Source organism: Hyalella azteca, unplaced genomic scaffold, assembly GCF_000764305.2.
Source record: "Hyalella azteca isolate HAZT.00-mixed unplaced genomic scaffold, Hazt_2.0.2 contig6555, whole genome shotgun sequence".
NCBI lineage: Eukaryota > Metazoa > Arthropoda > Malacostraca > Amphipoda > Hyalellidae > Hyalella > Hyalella azteca.
The window spans coordinates 81,631-103,027 of record NW_025936713.1 but is presented as its reverse complement, the minus strand read 5'-3'; the positions used below and the strand labels follow the sequence as shown (position 1 = coordinate 103,027).

Below are 21,397 nucleotides of genomic sequence, written 5' to 3'. Positions count from 1 at the left end.
GACAAACGGGCTGATTGCAATATCGATGCCCAAATGAAAATTATCTATCGACACCACGACCACGTACGGAAATCAAACATATAACAAATAATAATTATTAATCTTAAGCAACGACACTGCCAAGCCCTAATTATTGACTCCCACAAACCTGGGCCTATACTTTCAAAAAAGTTAAGAGATCGTAAGTTCATCAGCCAATCATTGACGGCCTTTCAATCAAAATCCACAAATGAAAGACAAGAAAATAGAGCATAAGTACTTACGTTCACTTAGCGAGTTTTGAAAGTATGGCCCCTGAACCAACGAGCTGCCGCCCGCGGCGCATGGTCGCGGTTGCCAGGGCAGGTCAGTCGACCATGAGACGTCGGGCGAACAGGTCGGTGCTGCGGGGCGGTGCGTGCGCACCAATCAGTGAGGTGCTAATGGTGCTGTGCTTGGTGTGCACCTTAGGGACGTGTATTGATACCGATGGTGACAACGCTAACTTGCACAAGAAACGTATTAATGTCTGGAATATTGAGCATGAAGATGGAGGACCTGAGGAGAATTTACGTGTGCTTGTTAAACGAGAAGCAGAAGATTACGACAGTTTTGCACGGGCGCAGCTCAGCAAGTTTGACGGTAAGGTTTGATTATATATCACTTGTCAATATATCACTTGCTTATTAGCTAACGCCTACAGCCATAAGTTCTAGAGTTGCAAGCTGAGATTCAGATGAATTTCTGCAATCTCATTACAGGAAATGAAATGTGAGAATTTTTGGCACGAGATTTCGCAATTGAATATGAATGAATATAATTTATATTCCGGGCGGTTCATTCTGAATTATAAATAAAATCAGTCTGCATTTTCAACGTCTTGTACAAACAAAACAAAATAAAAACAAAAAGGCAGATCTTTTTCATTTGAATTTTATTTTTGATATTATCTTTGAAATCTACCACTAGTAATTGATTCCAATATATCATCTAAGTTGTGCAATTGCGTGGCCTGTGACACATCCTACATATATGAAACGCTGGTGTTTATTGCCAAGTCCTTACAAGGAAAATATATCACAAGTGAACGCTCATATCTGCATATTGCTTAACATGTTCCCGTGCCTCATCGTATGCACTTCAGTTGGCAATTCGAATTTTTTTTCCAGTGGAATAGAAAAATCCCCTTTTTTTTTCTCTGTTCGATGGCTCCCATGAACTGTCATTTGTTATCGTCAGAGCAAACGATCTAGAATCATTTACCCTGACACTTACCCTGAGAATTCGGAGACCGCATTTTCAGAGAGGAAAGCGAAGCGAAGAAGGCATTCGCATCCAAGCAATTCAGTCCCTAAAAAAAGGCCGAAAAGGCCCTAAAAAAGGGCACCGCCGAAATGGCCTGTTCACAAACCCTGAAAAATGGCAACTTGACTCGAGGTAAATTGCCAAAATTTCGAAGACTCGCGGCACTTTTCAGACAAGAATTTTCGGAACACGAAAGACCGTAATTTGATGATGGCCGGGATTTAGGCCGCGTTGAAATGTATTGGCGTCTCTTGAATTTACGAGTCCCGATGATACATTCAACTCTTAACCGACCATCAACTCTAGTCCTTTGCTCGAACTTTGATTGAAACTTCAGAGGAATTTTTTCAACTCATGTCGAGAAAAAGTGACATTTTGGAGTCGATGGTCGTCATTTGTAGGAATTTTTACGATTTATGAAGATGATTCAACGCGTAATTTCAACTCTAACCCATGAAAATTTTATTCAAATCTCGGGCAGCAAATGGGATTGAAATCCTAGCTCATAAATGACTTAATTGGGGGCGTAAAATAGAAATTTTATAAATAATAACGAATATTTCAGGTCGAATGAATGCTTGATGTACTAATTGCTTTAAACATTATATGGAATAACTGTATGTGTAAATTTAGAAGTCCGGCGAATATTCTTCATTTGAATTTCACTCGCTGATAACACTCACTTGAGTGTGAAGTTTACTCTTCACTCTCGCGCCACTCGAGTTCAACTGAACACAAGGCCAATGCAGAACTACATTCAGAGAAATAAGTTAAACTTTGTCCTAAGAGCGATACACTTATTTCCTTGAGTGAGTCATCTTGACACCTTTTGGCCCGCATAGATAGAGTGCATCAGTGCTACGTCCGTCTTCTGCTCGTACTGCGGGTAAGAAAATCAGTCAATATTTGAACAATATGACCAAGTGGCTTATCTGAGTACATATGTGTGAGGAATAGAAAAGCAAGAGAAATAGCAATTATCCTGCATATTATTCTGTTCAATATTGTATTCAGATAGAGCAAATTCAGAACTAACTTAAAAAACGTAACCTTAATAAAAGAAGTGGGAAAATTACAAATTTCCTCCAAAACTTAAATAAGATAAGAGAAATTTATTATATTTGCTGGCGTTGCTTAGTAAAATGTATGCATAACAATTTGAGATAGAAACTTGCTAGCATTGAAATTAAACCAAGAAAGTCAACATTAAATAAACAACGTGGAATCAAAAATTTTATTTTAATCAAGGAGTAAATAACAATTACGTTCAAGTGCTGGAGAAATTCCTTCCATGTGCATTACTCGTAATTGCATTGAAGCAATCGCGTTGTGTTGAAGTGACATCTTCATAATTAATGTTTACAGAAAATTTCAATAGCAAATAATATAGCTCAAAGTTCATTGTAATACTACAATCATTTAACAAATTCCAACCGGGTTGAAACCATCAATCAAACTCAGATAATGATATTATATATATATATAATATTATATTATATATATATAATGTTCTGAACACGTCTCTGTCATGTTAATGTTCTGAACGCGTCTCTGTCATGTTAATGTTCTGAACGCGTCTCTGTCATGTTAATGTTCTGATCGAACGAGTCTCTGTCATGTTAATGTTCTGAATATAGAGTGCATCAGTGCTACGTCCGTCTTCTGTTCGTACTGCGGGTAAGAAAATCAGTCAATATTTGTACAATATGACCGACTCATCTTTCTGTGTGCATACGTTGGAGGAATAGTGAAGCAACAGAAATAGCGATTTTTCTACATATTCTTTTGTTCAATAATAATAATATTGGATTCAGACAAAGCCAATCCAGAACTAAGTCAAAAACGTAACCTTAATAAAAGAAGCAGGAAAATAAAAAAATCCATTCAAATCTTAGGAGAAAAATGAATCAAACGTTTCTGCTGTCATTGCGTAGTATGATGAATGCGTAAAAATTTACCACTCAAGGCTCATTGTAATACTAAGAACATTTATTTTTTTGGTTCATGGTAAACTAAGAAAAAAATACCACTCAAGGCTCATGGTAATACTAAGAACATTTACCAAATTCCAACCGGCCGGGTTAAAACCATCAATCAAACTCAGATATAAAAATTCAGGACAACGAAATGAAAAAAATTGTTATGCAAACGAGTTAATTTATGCAAAATCACCGCCACTCGGTCTTGAGATTACGACGTTAATTTTCCAGAATGGATTTCACGGGTAGAATTTCAGAGCTCAGTGTCATGCAGCGACAGAGATTCAGAAGTTCCCCTGAGAATGTCAGAGCTCAGAGTCATGCAGCGACAGAGATTCAGAAGTTCCCCTGAGAATGTCAGAGCTCAGAGTCATGCAGCGAAAGAGATTCAGAAGTTCCCCTGAGAATGTCAGAGCTCAGAGTCATGCAGCGACAGAGATTCAGAAGTTCCACTGAGAATGTCAGAGCTCGGAGTCATGCGGCGAAAGAGATTCAGAAGTTCCCTGGGAATGTCAGAGCTCAATGTCATGCGACGACAGAGATTCAGAAGTTCCCCTGAGAATGTCAGAGCTCAGTGTCATGCAGCATTGCAGCGACAGAGAATCAGAAGTTCCCCTGAGAATGTCAGAGCTCAGTGTCATGCAGCGACAGAGGTTCAGAAGTTCCCCTGAGAATGTCAGAGCTCAGTGTCATGCAGCGACAGAGATTCAGAAGTTCCACAGAGAACTTCATAGCTCAGAGTCGCGTGGCGCTAGACTCAGAAGTTACTTTTAGAACTTCAGAGTTCAGTAGCACGCGGCGACAGAGGCTCAGAAGTTCCGTTGAGTGCAAATACCCAGAGTGTGGCTAGAGAAGAAGCGTTCAAACTCCCTCCCGAAGCCAAAGCTCAAAGAATTCCAATTCTGGCAGCATGGGTGGATTATTCCAAACTTTCTACAGACCCTGTATGTTAAAGGCATCAGCATGAGCCGACGCTTGTGTGATACGCGGTCCAGCACAAACTGAGTTGCGCTTAACTTTCCTGACCTTCGAAGTTGTCGAAATTAAGTCAATGATTCGTAGAGAGCGACTCAAGGAAAGGCACTTGAGGTCGCGTGAAATTATAATCTTTTAAACAAAGAACGACATTACAAAAAAAAAAAACTTTTAAGTCAAGACATAAAGTAAAAACAAATTTCCCAATAGTTGTTTTCCGAAAATTTCCGAAAACTTGGAATTTTAAAAAGTACATTTCGGCGAAAATTTTATATGACGACCCAGCAGCTCGGGAGCTTGGCGACCGCAGCTGAACGTCAAAGCATTGCATGAAGTTGGCTGGTATCAAACTTGGCCCGAGACGGGATTTAGAACAAAATTCTTGACAGCGCAGGAGGAGCTAAGCGCAAGACGGACCGAGAGACAAGTCTCCTAATAACTTCGTGCTATAAACTTAAAAAAAAAATATAACTCAGTACTCACTGCAGTGAGTGACAGAGAGCGCATTTTCTCGTCGACGAAAACTTGAGGTCACGGACGGACGGACAGACGGANATGATACATGGTACAACATGATTCATGATACCTCAACATGATACATGGCACAACATGATTCATGATACCTCAACATGATACATGGTACAACATGATTCATGATACCTCAACATGATGCGTAGTACAACATGATTCATGATACCAAACTCTAAACACAAGAAATTGAAGTATTTACTAAAAATACGTGTCAGACCTACAGGTTAACTTGGCATCGTTTATGTTGTATGATCGCTGAGTTCTAAAAAACTCAATAAAAATGTCACTGAATATTATATTTTCCAATAATTTTCTCTGGCTTAGCCCATCTATGGCAAGTTACTGGTTAACCTGGGTCGACAGGTTATAGCTCGAGCGCCATGTAACGCCAACGTGGTTCTGCAAATTGGGTTGTGATATGGTATTTAAGATTTCATTTGTTTATTTTCTCTGCCTACGAAAATTAAAATTCCTAAATTCAGACCTGGATGGCATTCACGAGTATGAAGATGGTGTTCTAATACTCTCGGTATTGTGAATACGTAGAACCTTTATCTATTTCTAAGGACAAACATCGAACACACGCAAATTTTATAATTTTATAAATTTAGCAAAATTTAACGTAGCTGAGGCTCGTGTCATGAAATTGACTCAATTTTTAATCGACTGCAGCTGAGAAGCTCACGTAAAAATCCAATAAAATTTTATGCAGTTTTTCATGTGCCGCTCACCGCTGGGTTGTTATCGAGGTTGATTGGCATCTTTAATCTGGTTGATTGAAAGCTAAAATCCGGTGACCACGAAGCCAGGGCCTATACTTTCAAAAAAAGTTAAGAGATCGTAAGTTCATCAGCCAATCATTGACGGCCTTTCAAGCAAAATCCACCAATCATAGACAAGAAAATAGAGCGTAAGTACTTACGTTCACTTAGCGAGTTTTGAAAGTATGGCTCCTGGTCAGTGAGGCTGCAATTGAAAATAAGATTAGCTTCATTAAGGCTTTAGTGAGCTGTTTTCGACGCAAATATACTGACCAAAAAGACTGTATAATTAGCAGCCCAAAAAAAAAATCCGCAAAAAAATCCGCAGCTTGCTCGGCTATCGAACGATGTTAGTGGTCAGGGAACTCATTGAACCGAACGCAGAATTTTTATTATTGAATGTCGTTTTCCCCGATGATTTATTTATTCTAAAGTTTATTTTGAAGGGAGAATTTAGAAACATGGCTATGAAAACTGGATTTACTCCGTGTGAGGATCATCAAGTTTGGTTCAAATGAAACCGAGGTTCCAATTAGAGATAGAGAGCTCAGGATCAATGAACTGTTCTTGTCGTCAACGCAGTCTGCTTTAATTGACAAACTCTAATGAAATTCATATTTACGACACGTGAAGGCTGGGTATGAGCAGTGAGAGGCAATTAAAATTAAATTGGGTCTCAAGATTTTCTCTAACTTTGTGGTAAGTGTGTATCGTTTGGATTTTTTAGTAATAAATTACACACTTTCAACGGTGTTCAAGTCACTATGATTATTTCAAGTAAATAGTGTTGATGCAAGTGCAAAGGTTGCAGGAAAAATGTTAAGAGTTGCACTTAAATAAATTGTAATCCAAATTGCTTTCATTTATTCCATGCAGTTCGCGTCAAATTCATCACATAATTTAGCAAAAGCTGCTATCATCCTTGCAAGAGCCCTCAATTTTATTAACAGCCTACCAGATAAACTCTGAGGCAGCAAGAATTTTTGGAATGTATGAAGAAATTTCTGAGTCTCTCATTATATTTATTGGTAAATTGAAAGAGGGATTGACTTTTTTAAATGTTTGATTTTACTCAGAGTACTTGTATATGAACACTTGCTTTTAAAATTTGTTTTGCTGTTTTTTACGCATTTTCTCATTTGTGGAAAAAATGCACTATTGTGCTCGCCATGTCCGTCTGTCCGTCCGTTTGTCCGTCTGTCCGTCCGTCTGTCTGTCCGTCCGTGACTTCACGTTTTCATCGGCGAGAAAATACGCTCTATATGTCACTCACTGCAGTGAGTACTGAGTTATATTTTTATAAGTTAGTACATACTGTATCCTGGACAAAAGCGGCGCTCTTAATATTCATTGTTCCTAAATACTTAAACTACTCTAAATGCTTATCTTGAAACAACCAATTAATGAGCAGCAATGCATAGACATTCAACAATACACGTTAATGTCGAGCTTTTAAGGGAATTTTTCTACTCATAAACATTCAAAAGAGATTGAAGCAGCCGTCTTGCATTTTCAAATGTAAACTTGAGTCAGTTGGGCAAAAAATTATTTCATGAGCGAACCCAAAAAAGTTTCACCTAAAGTATTCCATTTGCAAAATTGAAACAAGTCATTGCGGAAATTATTTTGTGCGCGAACCTAAAACATTAATATTGCTTACCTAAATTAACTTATCCGTACACTTAAAAAATTATGTACCAAAAGTTTTTCATAATTGAGTCTAGTGAAATTGTGCACCTGGATCAAATTTGTACCCAAACCGTAACCAATTCAGAATGAAGATATTTCTTCCGCAAATCTAAAGCAATTACGCATCATAAGTATAAAAAGTGTTAAGTATTTTATGAATACCCACTAACCGAAAGCAATTCAGCACGAAGATTTTTCATCCGCAAATCTACAACAATTGCGCATCAAAAGTATAAAATATTTTATGAGAAACCGGACGACAAAAAGTGCGGACACCATAGGCCGGTTTACCGGTTGCCGCGATTGTTTGGCCCACTTTACTGATGCCTAGCCTGCCGCCGCCTCGAGTGACACTCATGCGTGCAAGATATGGCAACTTATAACGGCTACAGGCCTACATTGGTCATATCGCTCTCTATAAAAATTTTTAGAACACGTTTAATTAACATTTCCTAACAGAGTTATTCATTTTCTGGCTGTTTTCTATCGATTTTCTTTTACTAATTTTCATGAAGTATTAATTATAAAACAAACAAGGCAAATATTTTGGGATGGTTTTTTTTACCATACTTCACTAGCATTTTCAATATTTTTTGCATAACCTTAAATATTGAGTAGCAGTTTACAAACATTCTAATCGTAGAAGCACAGCTTCAATAATATAGACAACATGGAGAACTTCAAGCGAGTTGCTTGCCTAAACACTACAGACATGGCAATGAGAGAGCCATTAAAATCCCAACCGACAGTTCATAACTTGACATGACGTTCATATCGTCAGCTGGTTGCTCACGACACCTGTGCCTATAATTTCAAAAACATTTAAGTGATCGTAAGTTCATCAGCAAATCATTGACGGCCTTTCAAGCAAAATCCACCAATCATAGACAAGAAAATAGAGCGTAAGTACTTACGTTCACTTAGCGAGTTTTTAAAGTATGGCCCCTGTTCTAATATCCGGCGTGACAACCTTTCAAACCTTTTATTAAAGTTCTCGCCTCATAATGGACGTAGCTTCCTGTAAAAGTTCTCGTCTGTGAAAGTTCCCGCCTGATAATGGCCGTAGTTACTTCCTGTGAACGTTCTCACCTACATGGAAATGGCCGTAACATTCACTGATTGTTTTCACCTGAAAATTTCCTGACTAAGTTCTAGCCTGAAAAAATCGTAACTCCACAGACAATTTTTCGTGAAGTTGCGTGGCCTTCAAGTTACTAAATTACGAGCATTAAGTTCGATTTAAAGCTTGGTATGGAGCCGGCATACTTTAGCAAGCCTGTGTTGTGCATCGCAGATTGCCTTTTTGAGTTTATGGACAAATTTTAAGGAAGTAAGAAGCATTTCCAGTATTAAAAAGTCGAAGCCGATATTGCATCAACATTCAGATTGAAAAGCTACTCGATAAATTCTATGAATAGAATAAACTTGGATGCATGGAAGGATGCTAGATACATTTTTCAGCTGCAAAAATTGTTTTAAAAGGTAAAAAATAATTTAATTCTTTTAGAAGTCAATAAATTTAAATGTAAATTTAAATTTAAATAGCACTATAACTATGAAAGAAACATTTAGTAAGCATTTAAAAGGAAAGTCCACAAAAATTCATATCTTTATAGAAAACGTTTCGGAGACCAGCTCCATCGTCAGTTCGTAGAATCTAGAATCACAAATCAGAAGTCACAAATTAATACATTGAAAGCACAAAACGAAATTAAAAACCTAAATTTCCAAGTAATAGACGGAGCAAAAAAGGAACTATCTCTTAACAATTTCAAGGGGATAGGAGCATAGCAGCGGAATTCAAACTGGGCCTAAGTTTAAAGATGTACAAATGCGCGCAAATCGGAATGCGCATCCGCTTCCGCTAAAATGCGCAAATCGGAAGTCCCGGAGGTGGAAGCTAACACCCTAAAGTCACTGTCAGAAATAGGGACATCACACTGCTCGGCGTGAGCGCGCACAGTATCGCGCCCACCTCATTCGGCTGTGCGCGCTCACGCCGAGCAGTGTGATGTCCCTATTTCTGACAGTGACTTTAGGGTGTTAGCTTCCACCTCCGGGACTACCGATTTGCGCATTTTAGAATCGCTGTACATCTTTAAACTTAGGCCCAGCTTGAATTCAGCTGCTAGCTCCTATCCCCTTGAAATTGTTAATAGATAGTTCTTTTTTTGCTCCGTCTATTACTTGTAAATTTAGGTTTTTAATTTCGTTCTGTGCTTTCAATGTATTAATTTGTGACTTCTGATTTGTGATTCTAGATTCTACGAACTGACGATGGAGCTGGTCTCCGATACGTTTTCTATAAAAATATGAATTTTTGTGGACTTTTCTTTGTTTTTCAATTCTTAGTTAATATGCGATTTAAGCAAACAAGTGATATGAATTTAGAAACATTTAGCTAATAAAACTTCCGATTAGTTGTGAATGAAATCGCGAGCTTGAAATTACATCTTTCATCCTGTGTGTTTATCTCACCACTGCAGCAGTGTGGGTTTTTATTAGAATGTGCCTCGTATTGTGTCTACACGAATTTGCTGTCAAGCGGCCAAGAGGCGATCGAAAACCAATACTGAATGTCGATGACGGAAGACAGCCGCTTCGACGCCATCCGCCGATATTCTTGTGAATTTCATGCGTGCAATCTTGCGAGCGACGAACGGTGAAAGCCTGCGCCTATCATGCGAAGGCGGCGGAGCAACGGTTTATTTGGCGCCTTGTCAAAATATTCCGGGAACTTCACCCGCTTGCGTGCGTCGCAAGCGGGTGAAGTTTTACCTAATGCCGTTCATAACAAAATTTTAAATTGATATGATTTTTGAAAATCAGTGGCATAATTCTTGCAAAACTTTGTTTATTCACAAAATTTATTAAATGGAACATAAGATCTAATATTGATTTAGTTTTAAGCCCTCTCGGCGTACCATGTTCATTAAACTACTTCCTGAACTTAAGGTGTTCAATAATTCAGGTATCGTCGAAATATTTCGTAAATTTTTCAGTTATCCAAGCCGCCCTGCAAAAGTTTCGTCCCACGGACACCACCTGCTGCTGCTTCGGCATCACATTATCGGCGAGGGAATATCAGAATATCATCGGCTTCCTGCCCTAATCTCGCACAGCTGAAGCTTGTAACGGCGAAATTTGATGCGATTTTGGATGCAAAACTTGATGCAACATTTGGTGCATGTTTGATGCAATATTTCATGCAATATTTCATACAATATTTCGTGCAATATTTGATGCAATATTTTATGCATTATTTGATACAATATTTCATGTAATATTTAGTGCGATATTTGATGAGGCAAGATGGCGGTGGTCGAGTGAAATTGCTAAAGATTTACAGGCGTGTGCGATGGTGGTCCGTCTCCGCCAGCACAGCAGCGGCCGCGAAATTTGCCATGGAAGACAACGTAGGAGGTGAAGACATGAGGGTCGTAGGTAGGAGATGAAGACATGAGGGTCCTAGGAATTGAAGACATGAGTGTCTTAGGGTAGAGACATGGCGGTCCGGTGGGTGAGGACATGAGGGTCTTAGCAGGTGAAGACATGAGGGTCTTAGGGTAGAGACACGAGGGTCCGGGGGGTGAAGACATGAATATTATGGAGGGTGAAGATATTAGGATCTTGGATACTAAAACATGGGGGTCCTGTGGGGTGAAGACATGCTGGTCCAAAGGAGATGAAAGCATGAGGGTCTTGAGGGGCAAAGACATAGGGAGCCTTGATAGGTGAAGACATGAGGGTCAGAAGGAATGAAGACATGAGGGCTGAGGGGTGTGTAAATATGAGGACCCGAGAGGTGGGTGAAAGTACGAATCCGAGGGGGGGGGGAGGGGCTGAGACACTTGGGACCTGGGGAATAAAAACATGGAGGTTCTGAGTTATAAGTAGCCGTATACAGTCTTGTGTCTGCCGTGTATTTTCCATGATTATATCTCTTATGACGGTAAACGCTTCTAATAACTTCATGCCATAGCTCGAACTATTAACTATATTAACACCAAATAGAGACCTGGATTGATGATATTATTCGGGATGAGTTTGTTTTCAGAGAAATACAAAATGCGTGAAATGAAAGATAATTTTCCGTAATAATATTGAAAATCTCAGTTAAAATGATTGATTGACCTGCAAGAATATGTCCTGTTAATGCATAACTATTAATTCACCCCATTAAGAGGTGAGGTCGAGGATACAGTAAATTGTTGGCAGGTATCTTGCCGGCTTTTGTGCCCAGAGATTACGACCACAATTTGCCCTCCAATTAAATTTCGGTGAATTCGAGTTTTCGAGAGCTTAGCGCAGGGACATTAATTATTCTCTCGATTTTACGCTCTAGAAACTCAACTTCCTTGAACAAGTTTTTTGCAGGTTCCAGACTGGGCTTCTTATCGATCGCTCCTTACAATGACGTATAATTGGAATTCAAGATTCAATAGGCTTGGTAACTTTCATAGCGGTCATAGTTTTTTCATCTCTTCATTGCTTGATTATAATAATAATCTTACTAATTATAAATGCAAGTCAATGCAAATGAGAAATTTATCTGCATAAATTGTGCTTATATTTTGATGGAAGGCGTAAAATAGAAGTGAAGTGCCTATAAGTCGGCACTGCTTCACGGTAGAAATAAAACTGTTATATAAGAACGTAGGAGTGTCTATTGCAACTTACCGATACTTGAAAAAAATCCTTGCAAGTGACACTTGAAGCTTTAAAGCGTACAGCTTGCATGTCACAGAGGTCGTCTAAGAAGCTCCAGGGAGTAAAGTAACGAATTCAATTCCCTGAGTTTGGCTGAGGCGACGAAATTGTTACTGGATGACGGAAGCTCTCGTCATATCGTCAACGAGGATTGCGTTGAAAAAGTTCATGAAGGTAAAGAAAAGATGTTCATGAGAACAATAAAGTAAGGTTGTTGACACTGCAACATATAAGACGAATGTTAAGAAAATGCAACGAATGTTAAGAAAATGTTCTAGGACCGGAAATGACTCGAGTCGGCCGTTTCTTAACGATATGGGCAAACACTCTACTTCGCGAGTTCTAAGGGAAATATCGCTCAGAGAAAGAAATGAGACTTTGTCCTAATTCGTGATGCACTTTGTGCACTAGTGTAGATTATGATGACGCAGTGTAGTCAAGCAAAAAGAAAAAATATTAAACTGCTCGCTCTGTGAATAAGGAAGTGTGTCACTATTTGAACAATATTAATGCGAACTAGTGTTCTTAGAACTTTGTTTAGACTCTGGTGAGATCTTGTGAACAGGATTTAGTTTTAAATAATAACTTCGTAAAAAATAATGAAATCAATTATTCTGCTTTCGACCCTATTATATTCGACCCTATTATACCAGATTTCCCACCAGAAAAACGAACCTATCTAAGATCATGGTGAAACTGTAGAAATAATCCAGTAAAGATAATTAAGATAATGTACTGTGTAAATAAATTTTTGCTAACTCATTGCTAAGCCCTCGGGTCTTGGCATCAAAAGATAAAATGCCTGCATCTTTAATTGAGGACGTTGACTTGGTCCGGCCGCTGCTCGACTCAAGAATTTTGTCAACGACTGCGAATAAGATTCGAATTTAGACCTCGACTTAACGCCAATTTTCGACAAGAAAAAAATTAAACACTGAGTTTTATCCTGACCTTCACTCGCTCGTTATTAATTGTTAATGAATTGCATGTGGAATTCATTGTCAAACTGCCGGATAGCGCTGAAAATTTTCCCTATGATAAACAAACGTACCAAACTTGCGTTCAAGAAAATAATTTCAGAATTAGTTAATCAATTCGGCCACAAAAAATAATTGTATACGAGCGTTTAACTTTTTTTGACTCCGCCTAAATTTTTTTCTAAGTCAAACACGCATGAGCAAAAGAATAACAATACAATGAATTATTTTAGCCTCATCGACCATCGGCAGTTATCGCACTCCACTAACATTCATATACATTACAAATAATCAATTCAACCACATCGGACATCTGCGCAGAAATTCTTCCAGCAGCCGCCATGGCACAGCAGTTGCAATATACGGGAGGACGTTTCGCATTATCTTGCAATATACGGGAGGACGGTTTCGAATTATCTTGCAATATACGGGAGGACGGTTTCGAATTATCTTGCAATATACGGGAGGACGGTTTATACGGGAGGACGATTTCGAATTATCTTGCAATATACGGGAGGACGGTTTCGAATTATCTTGCAATATACGGGAGGACGGTTTCGAATTATCTTTATCTCTGCCATTAAACTCACCTGCTTTCGAACGCACCCAGCCTCCGGTCTCATATTCCAGTTAAACCTCGCAGAGAAACTGCTTGCCTCGTGCCGCAGGTTTATTTTTTTAGTGCGTTACCTCAATTTCCGGAATTAATGCTAATTAGATTCAGTGTATAATTAATTGTACGTGTATCCAATTTAGCGACTCCTGCTCGCCTAAGACTTTCTCAACGAATGCATTCATCCATTTTTCATCCTGTTGGTTGCGTTCACCCGCCATATAAAATCCACTTCCCGATCAGATTCCAACGTCCCTTATACTGCAGCCGCTAGTTGTTATATTGAATAAACCTGAACTCTCTTCATGAAAAATAGCCTTAAATTTTACAAAGTATTTCGAAATATAATACAGAATCTGGATAATCATTAAATGAATCTGGATAATCAATTTTCAGCATCCATTCCAAAAAAATTAATTAACTGAATAATAATGAAGAAAGTTCTAGTCAGTTTTAACTGTTGAAAGATTGATGTATAAAACAGGTAATGAACGAAACAATTGATGGTGGAAGCAAAGAATAATAGTTCAACAGCCATCATCATGTCTTCTAGACTTATAATTGATGAAGACATGATGTCTTCTAGACTTAGCGTTTAATTCTTTTCTGATGTAAAGACGACATCATGCATCACTGTGCAAGGAGGCATCATGCCATCCGGCATTGACATCGCACTGAAGAGTTGAAATCACATTGAGGATGGTGGCACCTTGTCGTACCGGCTTGTCGTGTGACATCAATATCCACATGCCATCAACACGCACATGCCATCAACACGCACATGACATCAACACGCACATGACATCAACACGCATATGACATCAACACGCACATGACATCAATACGCACATAACATTAACACGTACATGACATCAACACGCACATTCCATCAACACGCACATGACATCAACATGCACATGACATCAACACGCACATGCCATCAACATGCACATGCACGTGCCATCAACACGTACATGACATCAACACGCACATGACATCAACACGCACATGACATCAACACGCACATGACATCAACACGCACATGACATCAATACGCACATGACATCAACACGCACATGACATCAACACGCACATGCCATCAACACGCACATTCCATCAACACACACATGACATCAACACGCACAAGACATCAACACGCACATGCCATCAACACGCGTGTCCCTTAGAACTCCAGGAGCCGGCGGTTGGTAGATTAGCTTTATCATCAAGACGAGGTTGAACATCAAATGCTGGATCTCTTAATATGAAATAAAAACACATTATACTGAGGTCCACGAGTTTTGTTATTGATGATACATGGAGGGCGATATTATGGGTGACTTTCTCAAAGTGATTTAAGAAACTGTTGAATGGTTCGTCTTTTACCAATAGAAGCCAAACCGATTGTTTTATACATTTTTATATGGTACATATACATTTTTATATGGTACAACCCATGTTAATATCGATTTCAGCTTTCAAATTTATTTATTTGGCATGAAAACTTTTAGCTGATATTTCTCGGTAATAATAAGGAAAATTATTGTCGAAAAGCGGAATATTTATGTTAACGTCCTAATATTTATCTTATTTATCTTAACGTCTTATAATGAACTAACTTGTACATGAATCATAAGATGAACCTAATAATATTATAAAGCAATTTCCGATGGTATTCATTGCTTGTTCTCGTACTTGGCATCAAAGCCTTTTAATTTTTCACTAAAATCATCATAATGAAACACGTGGGAGCAAACAAGATATTTTTGCAATAAAACTATACTCTATTAATGAGCTTTAAACCTTTTTACGAGAGTCCAAAGGCAATACTGATTTCACCTTACAGATTCTCAGGTAGTAAACTAAACAAATTGAGGTTAGAATGAACGATTTTTGCTCCTTCGGCGAAAGAATTGCGATTTTTTTTAATAAAATTTTGCATAATTTGAATACGGAGAGTTTATCCTTGCAGAAGAGTGTCTCGTGATACTCATCCAAGATATACTTGCGTTGAATCAAGGCTAAATTAAACGTTTTTATGTTGAATAAAAGTTGATTAAACTTTGTGTCAAATGTACTTATCTTGCGGGATATATATACATATATTTATTTTTTCAAGCAGGTTTCATTGAAGACCAGGATAATGCACTTTCCCCGACGCCAACCGACTCATGATAGCTGAGGCCCTCATCATTAAGGATAGGACCCCAGCCATCAACCTTCAAACTACTGGATTTGTCAGAACCTTGAGACTGTTTTCGGAGTTATCCTATTTACTTGACTTTGTACTTATGTCGACGCTAATTTCATCACTCAATGCGCCTTTTAACTTGATAATGAATGATAGAAACATTCGAAACGTCGTTAACGAAATAAAAATGTCCATCGGTAACCTGATTTTCGATTTGCCAGTTCAAACTAAAAATATTGTTCGATATATGGAAAAAACTAATAAGAAAATTGCGAATAAAACAAATTCTCTGGTCTTCAATGAAACCTGCTTGAAAGAAGAAATTCTGCCAACCTATACTAACATATATTTATATAGAGAAATTGAATTACAACTAAATTTAAAGCAGAACTGCATTATTTTATTTAAACATATACGTTTTAAGCGTCCTTATTAAGTGTCCGCTTGATATCAAAAGCATTTAGCGATACTCTTACCGTTGCATCAATCAATCGATAGTCATTTTTAATAATAAAATAATTGTAATTTAAGCAATTTTTTTCATTACATTTTTAATTTAATGTAATTTAAGCAATTCCCCTTGAAAAATTTTCAGCATTAAATGGTGGCTTGTATAATAATTAAATCTAACGAATGAACTTTGTGGTTTATTCAACGTGAAATATTAAATATCCTTCGTCATTGTTATATGATTGAATAATTAATAGATAAGTACTTATATTAGCAGTCTGCTTATATCGCAAGTTTACAAGGAATTTAAAAGCAAAAAATTTAGAAGAAGACAAGATTTTTAGCGCATTTTCTCATTTATGGAAAAAATGCACTATTGTGCTCGCTATGTCCGTTTGTCTGTCTGTCTGTCCGTCTGTCCGTTCGTCTGTCCGTGACCTCAAGTTTTCGTCGACGAGAAAATGCGCTCTCTGTCACTCACCGCAGTGAGTACTGAGTTAGATTTTTTTTTCATTTTCACAATACTTCCGAGATTAAATAACATATGACCAAGATTCTCTATTCAATAAAACCAGTCTATCGGGTCTTTAAATTTAAATGGCGGTCTCTCCACACCCGCATAAATTCCAACAGCTCTTGGTCAGCGTAGGACACTTGCTCCTGCAATTTCCTTGTATGCAAAATGGAACTATTCAGGTACACATACTACCTGATACATCACAATTTATAACTATAAAATGTTTATATTTATCCTACACTTTATATTTATTCACTTATTTTAATTCAGCCCAACTTCCTTGTATGCAAAAAGGAACCACTAAGGTACACCCACTACCTGATACATTACAATAATTATTATTTATAACTATAAAATGTTTATATTTTTCCTACATTTAATATTTATTTATAGCATATAATTCAGCCCGAATTATTGCTACTCTTATAAGAAAAAGGGAAGAGAAAATTAGTCTAAGAATTTAAGGCCGGCCATTGACTGGGAGATACGATGAGTCACGATAAGCGTTCACGACGGAGAACTAGCGGCTCTTCTTAAGCTGATTGCACTCGCGCTGTGTGAAATCCTGGACACTGAAGTAATGGCAATAGGTCGAAAACATACCGGTTTTGCATTTTAATTAATTTAATATTAATTATTAATAATTAAATTATTTTAATGCATTTTTTAATTAATTTTTTTAATTAATAATTGCATTTAAAGACAATTTCCAGAAGTTAATCACCTAGCGAAACTGAATCCAAGTCCTAACCATCACACCAATTAAATATGAATCATCGTGCCCAGGATTATTATGATGTTTCACCGGATTCTGCTATCGAACGAAGTCTTTGGCTCGTTACTTAAATGTGACCAGCTTAATGGCACAATTCAGCAAGAAAAAAAATTGTCGTCATGACAAATTCACTTTCAACGAAAGTCAAATTTTCAGATCGTAATTTGCTGATTCCTAAATGCAGTGATTTATGTCAATGCCTGCATAATCTTGCCTCCATCACCTCCTTAGGTCACGCGCACCCTGCCCGCAGTCGGGTCGTTTCTTTTTAGCGCATTTTCTCATTTATGGAAAAAATGCACTATTGTGCTCGCCATGTCCGTCTGTCTGACAAAATGTCCGTCTGTCTGTCTGTCTGTCTGTCTGTCCGTCTGTCCGTTCGTCTGTCCGTGACCTCAAGTTTTCGTCGACGAGAAAATGCGCTCTCTGTCACTCACTGCAGTGAGTACTGAGTTATATTTTTTCTTTAAAAAAAGGTGGGACTACTGCAAAACCCACCCTTCCTGTAGTTGTCCTTATTGATGTTTCGCTGTCCTATGTTTCTATTGATGTTGTTTCTTTACTCCTAAGTGTATAGTAGAGTCAATAAGTGTGGAAAATTTTTACGACCCCCGCTTGCACGCAGTTCGGGTCGGGGTCTTATTCATGATCCCCGTTCTCACTTTTTAGGGTCGGGGTCTTATATATGATTCTTGCCTGCTCACAGTTAGGGTCGGGGTCTCATTCATGAGCCCCGCCTGCATGCAATTGGGGGTCGGGATCTTATTCTAAACCCCCGTCAATGGCCGGATACGGGGTCGGGGTCCCACAAAAAGACTAATATATTGACGTAGCAGACCTGGTCAGACTTTTAAATAGTAATGTGAGCAATACATATGACCTGCTCCGGGAATAAGAGACTGGATTTGGATCAGGACTCTCAAAAATTATTACAAAACTTTGCTGAGATTGCCACGTTGTAATTTTTCACGTACTCTAAAAAATACAAAATTGACAAAGAATAAATAATTATTAGCTCCTTTACTCAATATTGTATTATGGTATGTCAAATTGTCAATTATTTGTAATGCTTGATGAAAAAACCGTAAACAAAGTAAAATGATACAAACTCCGAATTAAGTAAATGAATGCGTTCAGAACGATTTATTACTATATTATGGCCTTGACTACAACGTGCGCTGATATTTTCACATATTTCAGATCTTGACAGTCAAGGTTCCTTTTGAAAATTATAGGAAATGCAATTGATACTTCGCTTGTCGGGGAATTGTGTGCTATTCAATACAATTAAATAGCTACTACTGACAGTTATATTGACATTCCAGAGTTGCCGTGACATCACACGGCGACTTTAAGGGGAGCGTCTCCCTAAAAATTTATCTCAGTAATTTACAGAGGGATCAATCTGAAATTTGGTACACATATGTAAAACAGAATTCTAAGACATTTTTGTTCATGTGATTTTTTCGAAAAAAATTGAAAGAAAACGTGAAATTCTTAGAAAACGAAAAAAAGGGGTACTACGACCGCTGTCGATGCACTGAGCTTGCGGTACCGGCTTGCTTCTGTTGGCTGGTGTACGAGAACCAGACGACGTAGAGAGACAAGTTTAGTCTCGTTAGAAGCGTAATTTTCTAAGCTTTAAAACGAGTGTAAAAACCCAAAAAGTGAAAATTTTCGATTTTTCGGGAGACGCTCCCCTTAATTACACTGCTGTAGCGGAGCGTCTCTGCTGCGATGAGGCCGTACGTGCGGAAATGACTAGGAAAAATAGGATAACAATGATAATTACCGAATAATGATCATGCTATTTATTTAATAATGATCTTGATAATATCTACCTGACGATGATGGTATAAATGATGCCGGTGATGATGACTGACAAATCCTGCAGACGGAACTACCAAATTCTAAACGACTTATTATTTTAAAAAATAGTCATGTAACGTCAACAGAAAAATTCTATCGAATTAGGAGCAATTCTTCTCCTGCAATTTATACATATTATAAATTATAGGTATATTCTATAATGATTGTGACCGCCATTTGTCAGGTATAACGCCGGCTGAAGGCTTGTAACGAGGTAAACAAAAATAATTATTTTTGTTTGTTGTTTCATGTCTTGTTTGTGGACACGAGTGGGCGCTATTATAGACACCCTGCCGTCCAGCTATTTTTTTTTATTGTGTGTAACTAAATTTTTATTTATCTATTATATTATTTTTTGGTGCAACTCGGGGTTAGGTGGGTTCATAATTTAAATGATTAAAATATGATCATATTTTAATCATATGATATTATGATTAAAATATGATATGGTTAAATAATTTACATATTTAACCATACAAACTACGTACATGTGTACATGCATACATACTACATACTTGCTTACCACGTACGTGCATACTACGTACATATAAATACTACGGGCATGCATACTACGTACATGCATACTACACATTCTGAAGAGCGACTCCAAACATAAATTTCGTTTGAACAGGAACATCACTCAATGAATTCTATACTCGACTGTATCTGTATTTTTTTCCGAAAGAAAGCACGTCACCTGAAAAAGTTTAAAGTTTATTCTAGCGCTACTAATCCATCCCATGAATATTATTATGCAAGTAAAACATTACCATAAGTGCCGCGTGTTCGATGAACTCTAACCTTAGCTAAGCTCTTAAACTTTAACCTCTGCTTGCGCCACACCTTCCCTCTTCCGGCGCTGAAACGGCGCAGAAAAAACCTGCTCCGTTGCTGCAGGGATAGTGAACCTCTGAAGCAAGGATAGTGAACCTCTGCTAGAAGGAAAATGAACTTCTGATGCAAGGATAGTGAACCTCTGAAGCAGGGATAGTGAACCTCTGATGGAAGGATACTGAAACTCTGCTGGAAGGATACTGCACTTCTGATGCAAGGATAATGCACTTCTGATGCAAGGATAGTGCACTTCTGATGCAAGGATATTCTGAAAAAAATTATGGAATCACAATTTTCGACTGCTTGGAAAAAAAAGCAAACGTTCCGATCTTTCGATTTATATTTTTACCTTAAATTCAAAACTATAACTCAACGAGCGCTGCAAAATCGGAAAAGTTTACTAAAACATTTATACCCAAGCAAGTGTAAAGTGAGGGTATTTCCAGACTAAATTTTAATCTATATTCAAGTCCAAATAATTAAATGGGACCAATTAGCTATAGAATAGAGTAGAATAGAAGTGTCGGCATTGAAAAAATAAGCCCATGGCCTGTTGCCGATTCGTGTACTTTTCGTGACTTGATTCACAAGGGATCCGGCCTTTGGAATCCGACCTTTCCATAACTGACGATTGATTAGCTATGTTTCAAATCGGAAATTTCAAGCTTCTTCTTGATAATGGCATAAAATATTTTGGTATGTTACAAGTCGTTAACATCTCCGTCGTTAAAAAAACTCATTGTATGTACAATGTATATGACTGACCTGGTCCATCTAGTGCTTTTGAAGATCTCTTTGAAATACGAAGCGCCATCTCAGTGACATGACTTCAAGACCTCAACAATATATCCTTATTAAACATTACGATGTCGGTTTCATATGCTTCATGGATTTGAAGGGCATCATAACTAATGTAATAATACCTTAATATGAACATAATATTATTTGAAATATCTCGAAACGCAGCGTAATCCTGAGCGCCGTAATCTCCCTCCAGTTATGTTGGTTAGATTTATGAAATTCGAATTGCGTGATGTAGACATTAATTATTAATCTAGAGAGATGATGTTTGTAACATAATCTGGCAACAACCATGGATGTATTTCTGTGGGTGCAGCTCGATATATATGACTTTATACACCAAAGATCCATTAATGCAGGATTAGCGCAAAGGATTGCTAAGCACTACTAATAGAAGGATTACTAAATTAATATTAGATAGCATTTATACGTGTTTGTTAT

At 37.8% G+C, this 21,397-nt stretch overlaps 1 protein-coding gene across 1 annotated transcript in view; it reads left to right on the top strand.

Annotated features, from left to right (window-relative positions):
* Nucleotides 1-363: 363 nt before the first annotated feature.
* LOC108681805 overlaps nt 364-21,397 on the top strand; it is a 75,147-nt gene continuing 54,113 nt past the window's right edge. The window contains exon 1 of the mRNA XM_018170879.1: nt 364-621. Coding sequence (XP_018026368.1) covers nt 423-621 — 199 coding nt within the window. The 5' untranslated portion in view covers nt 364-422. The remainder of the gene's footprint in view (nt 622-21,397) is intronic.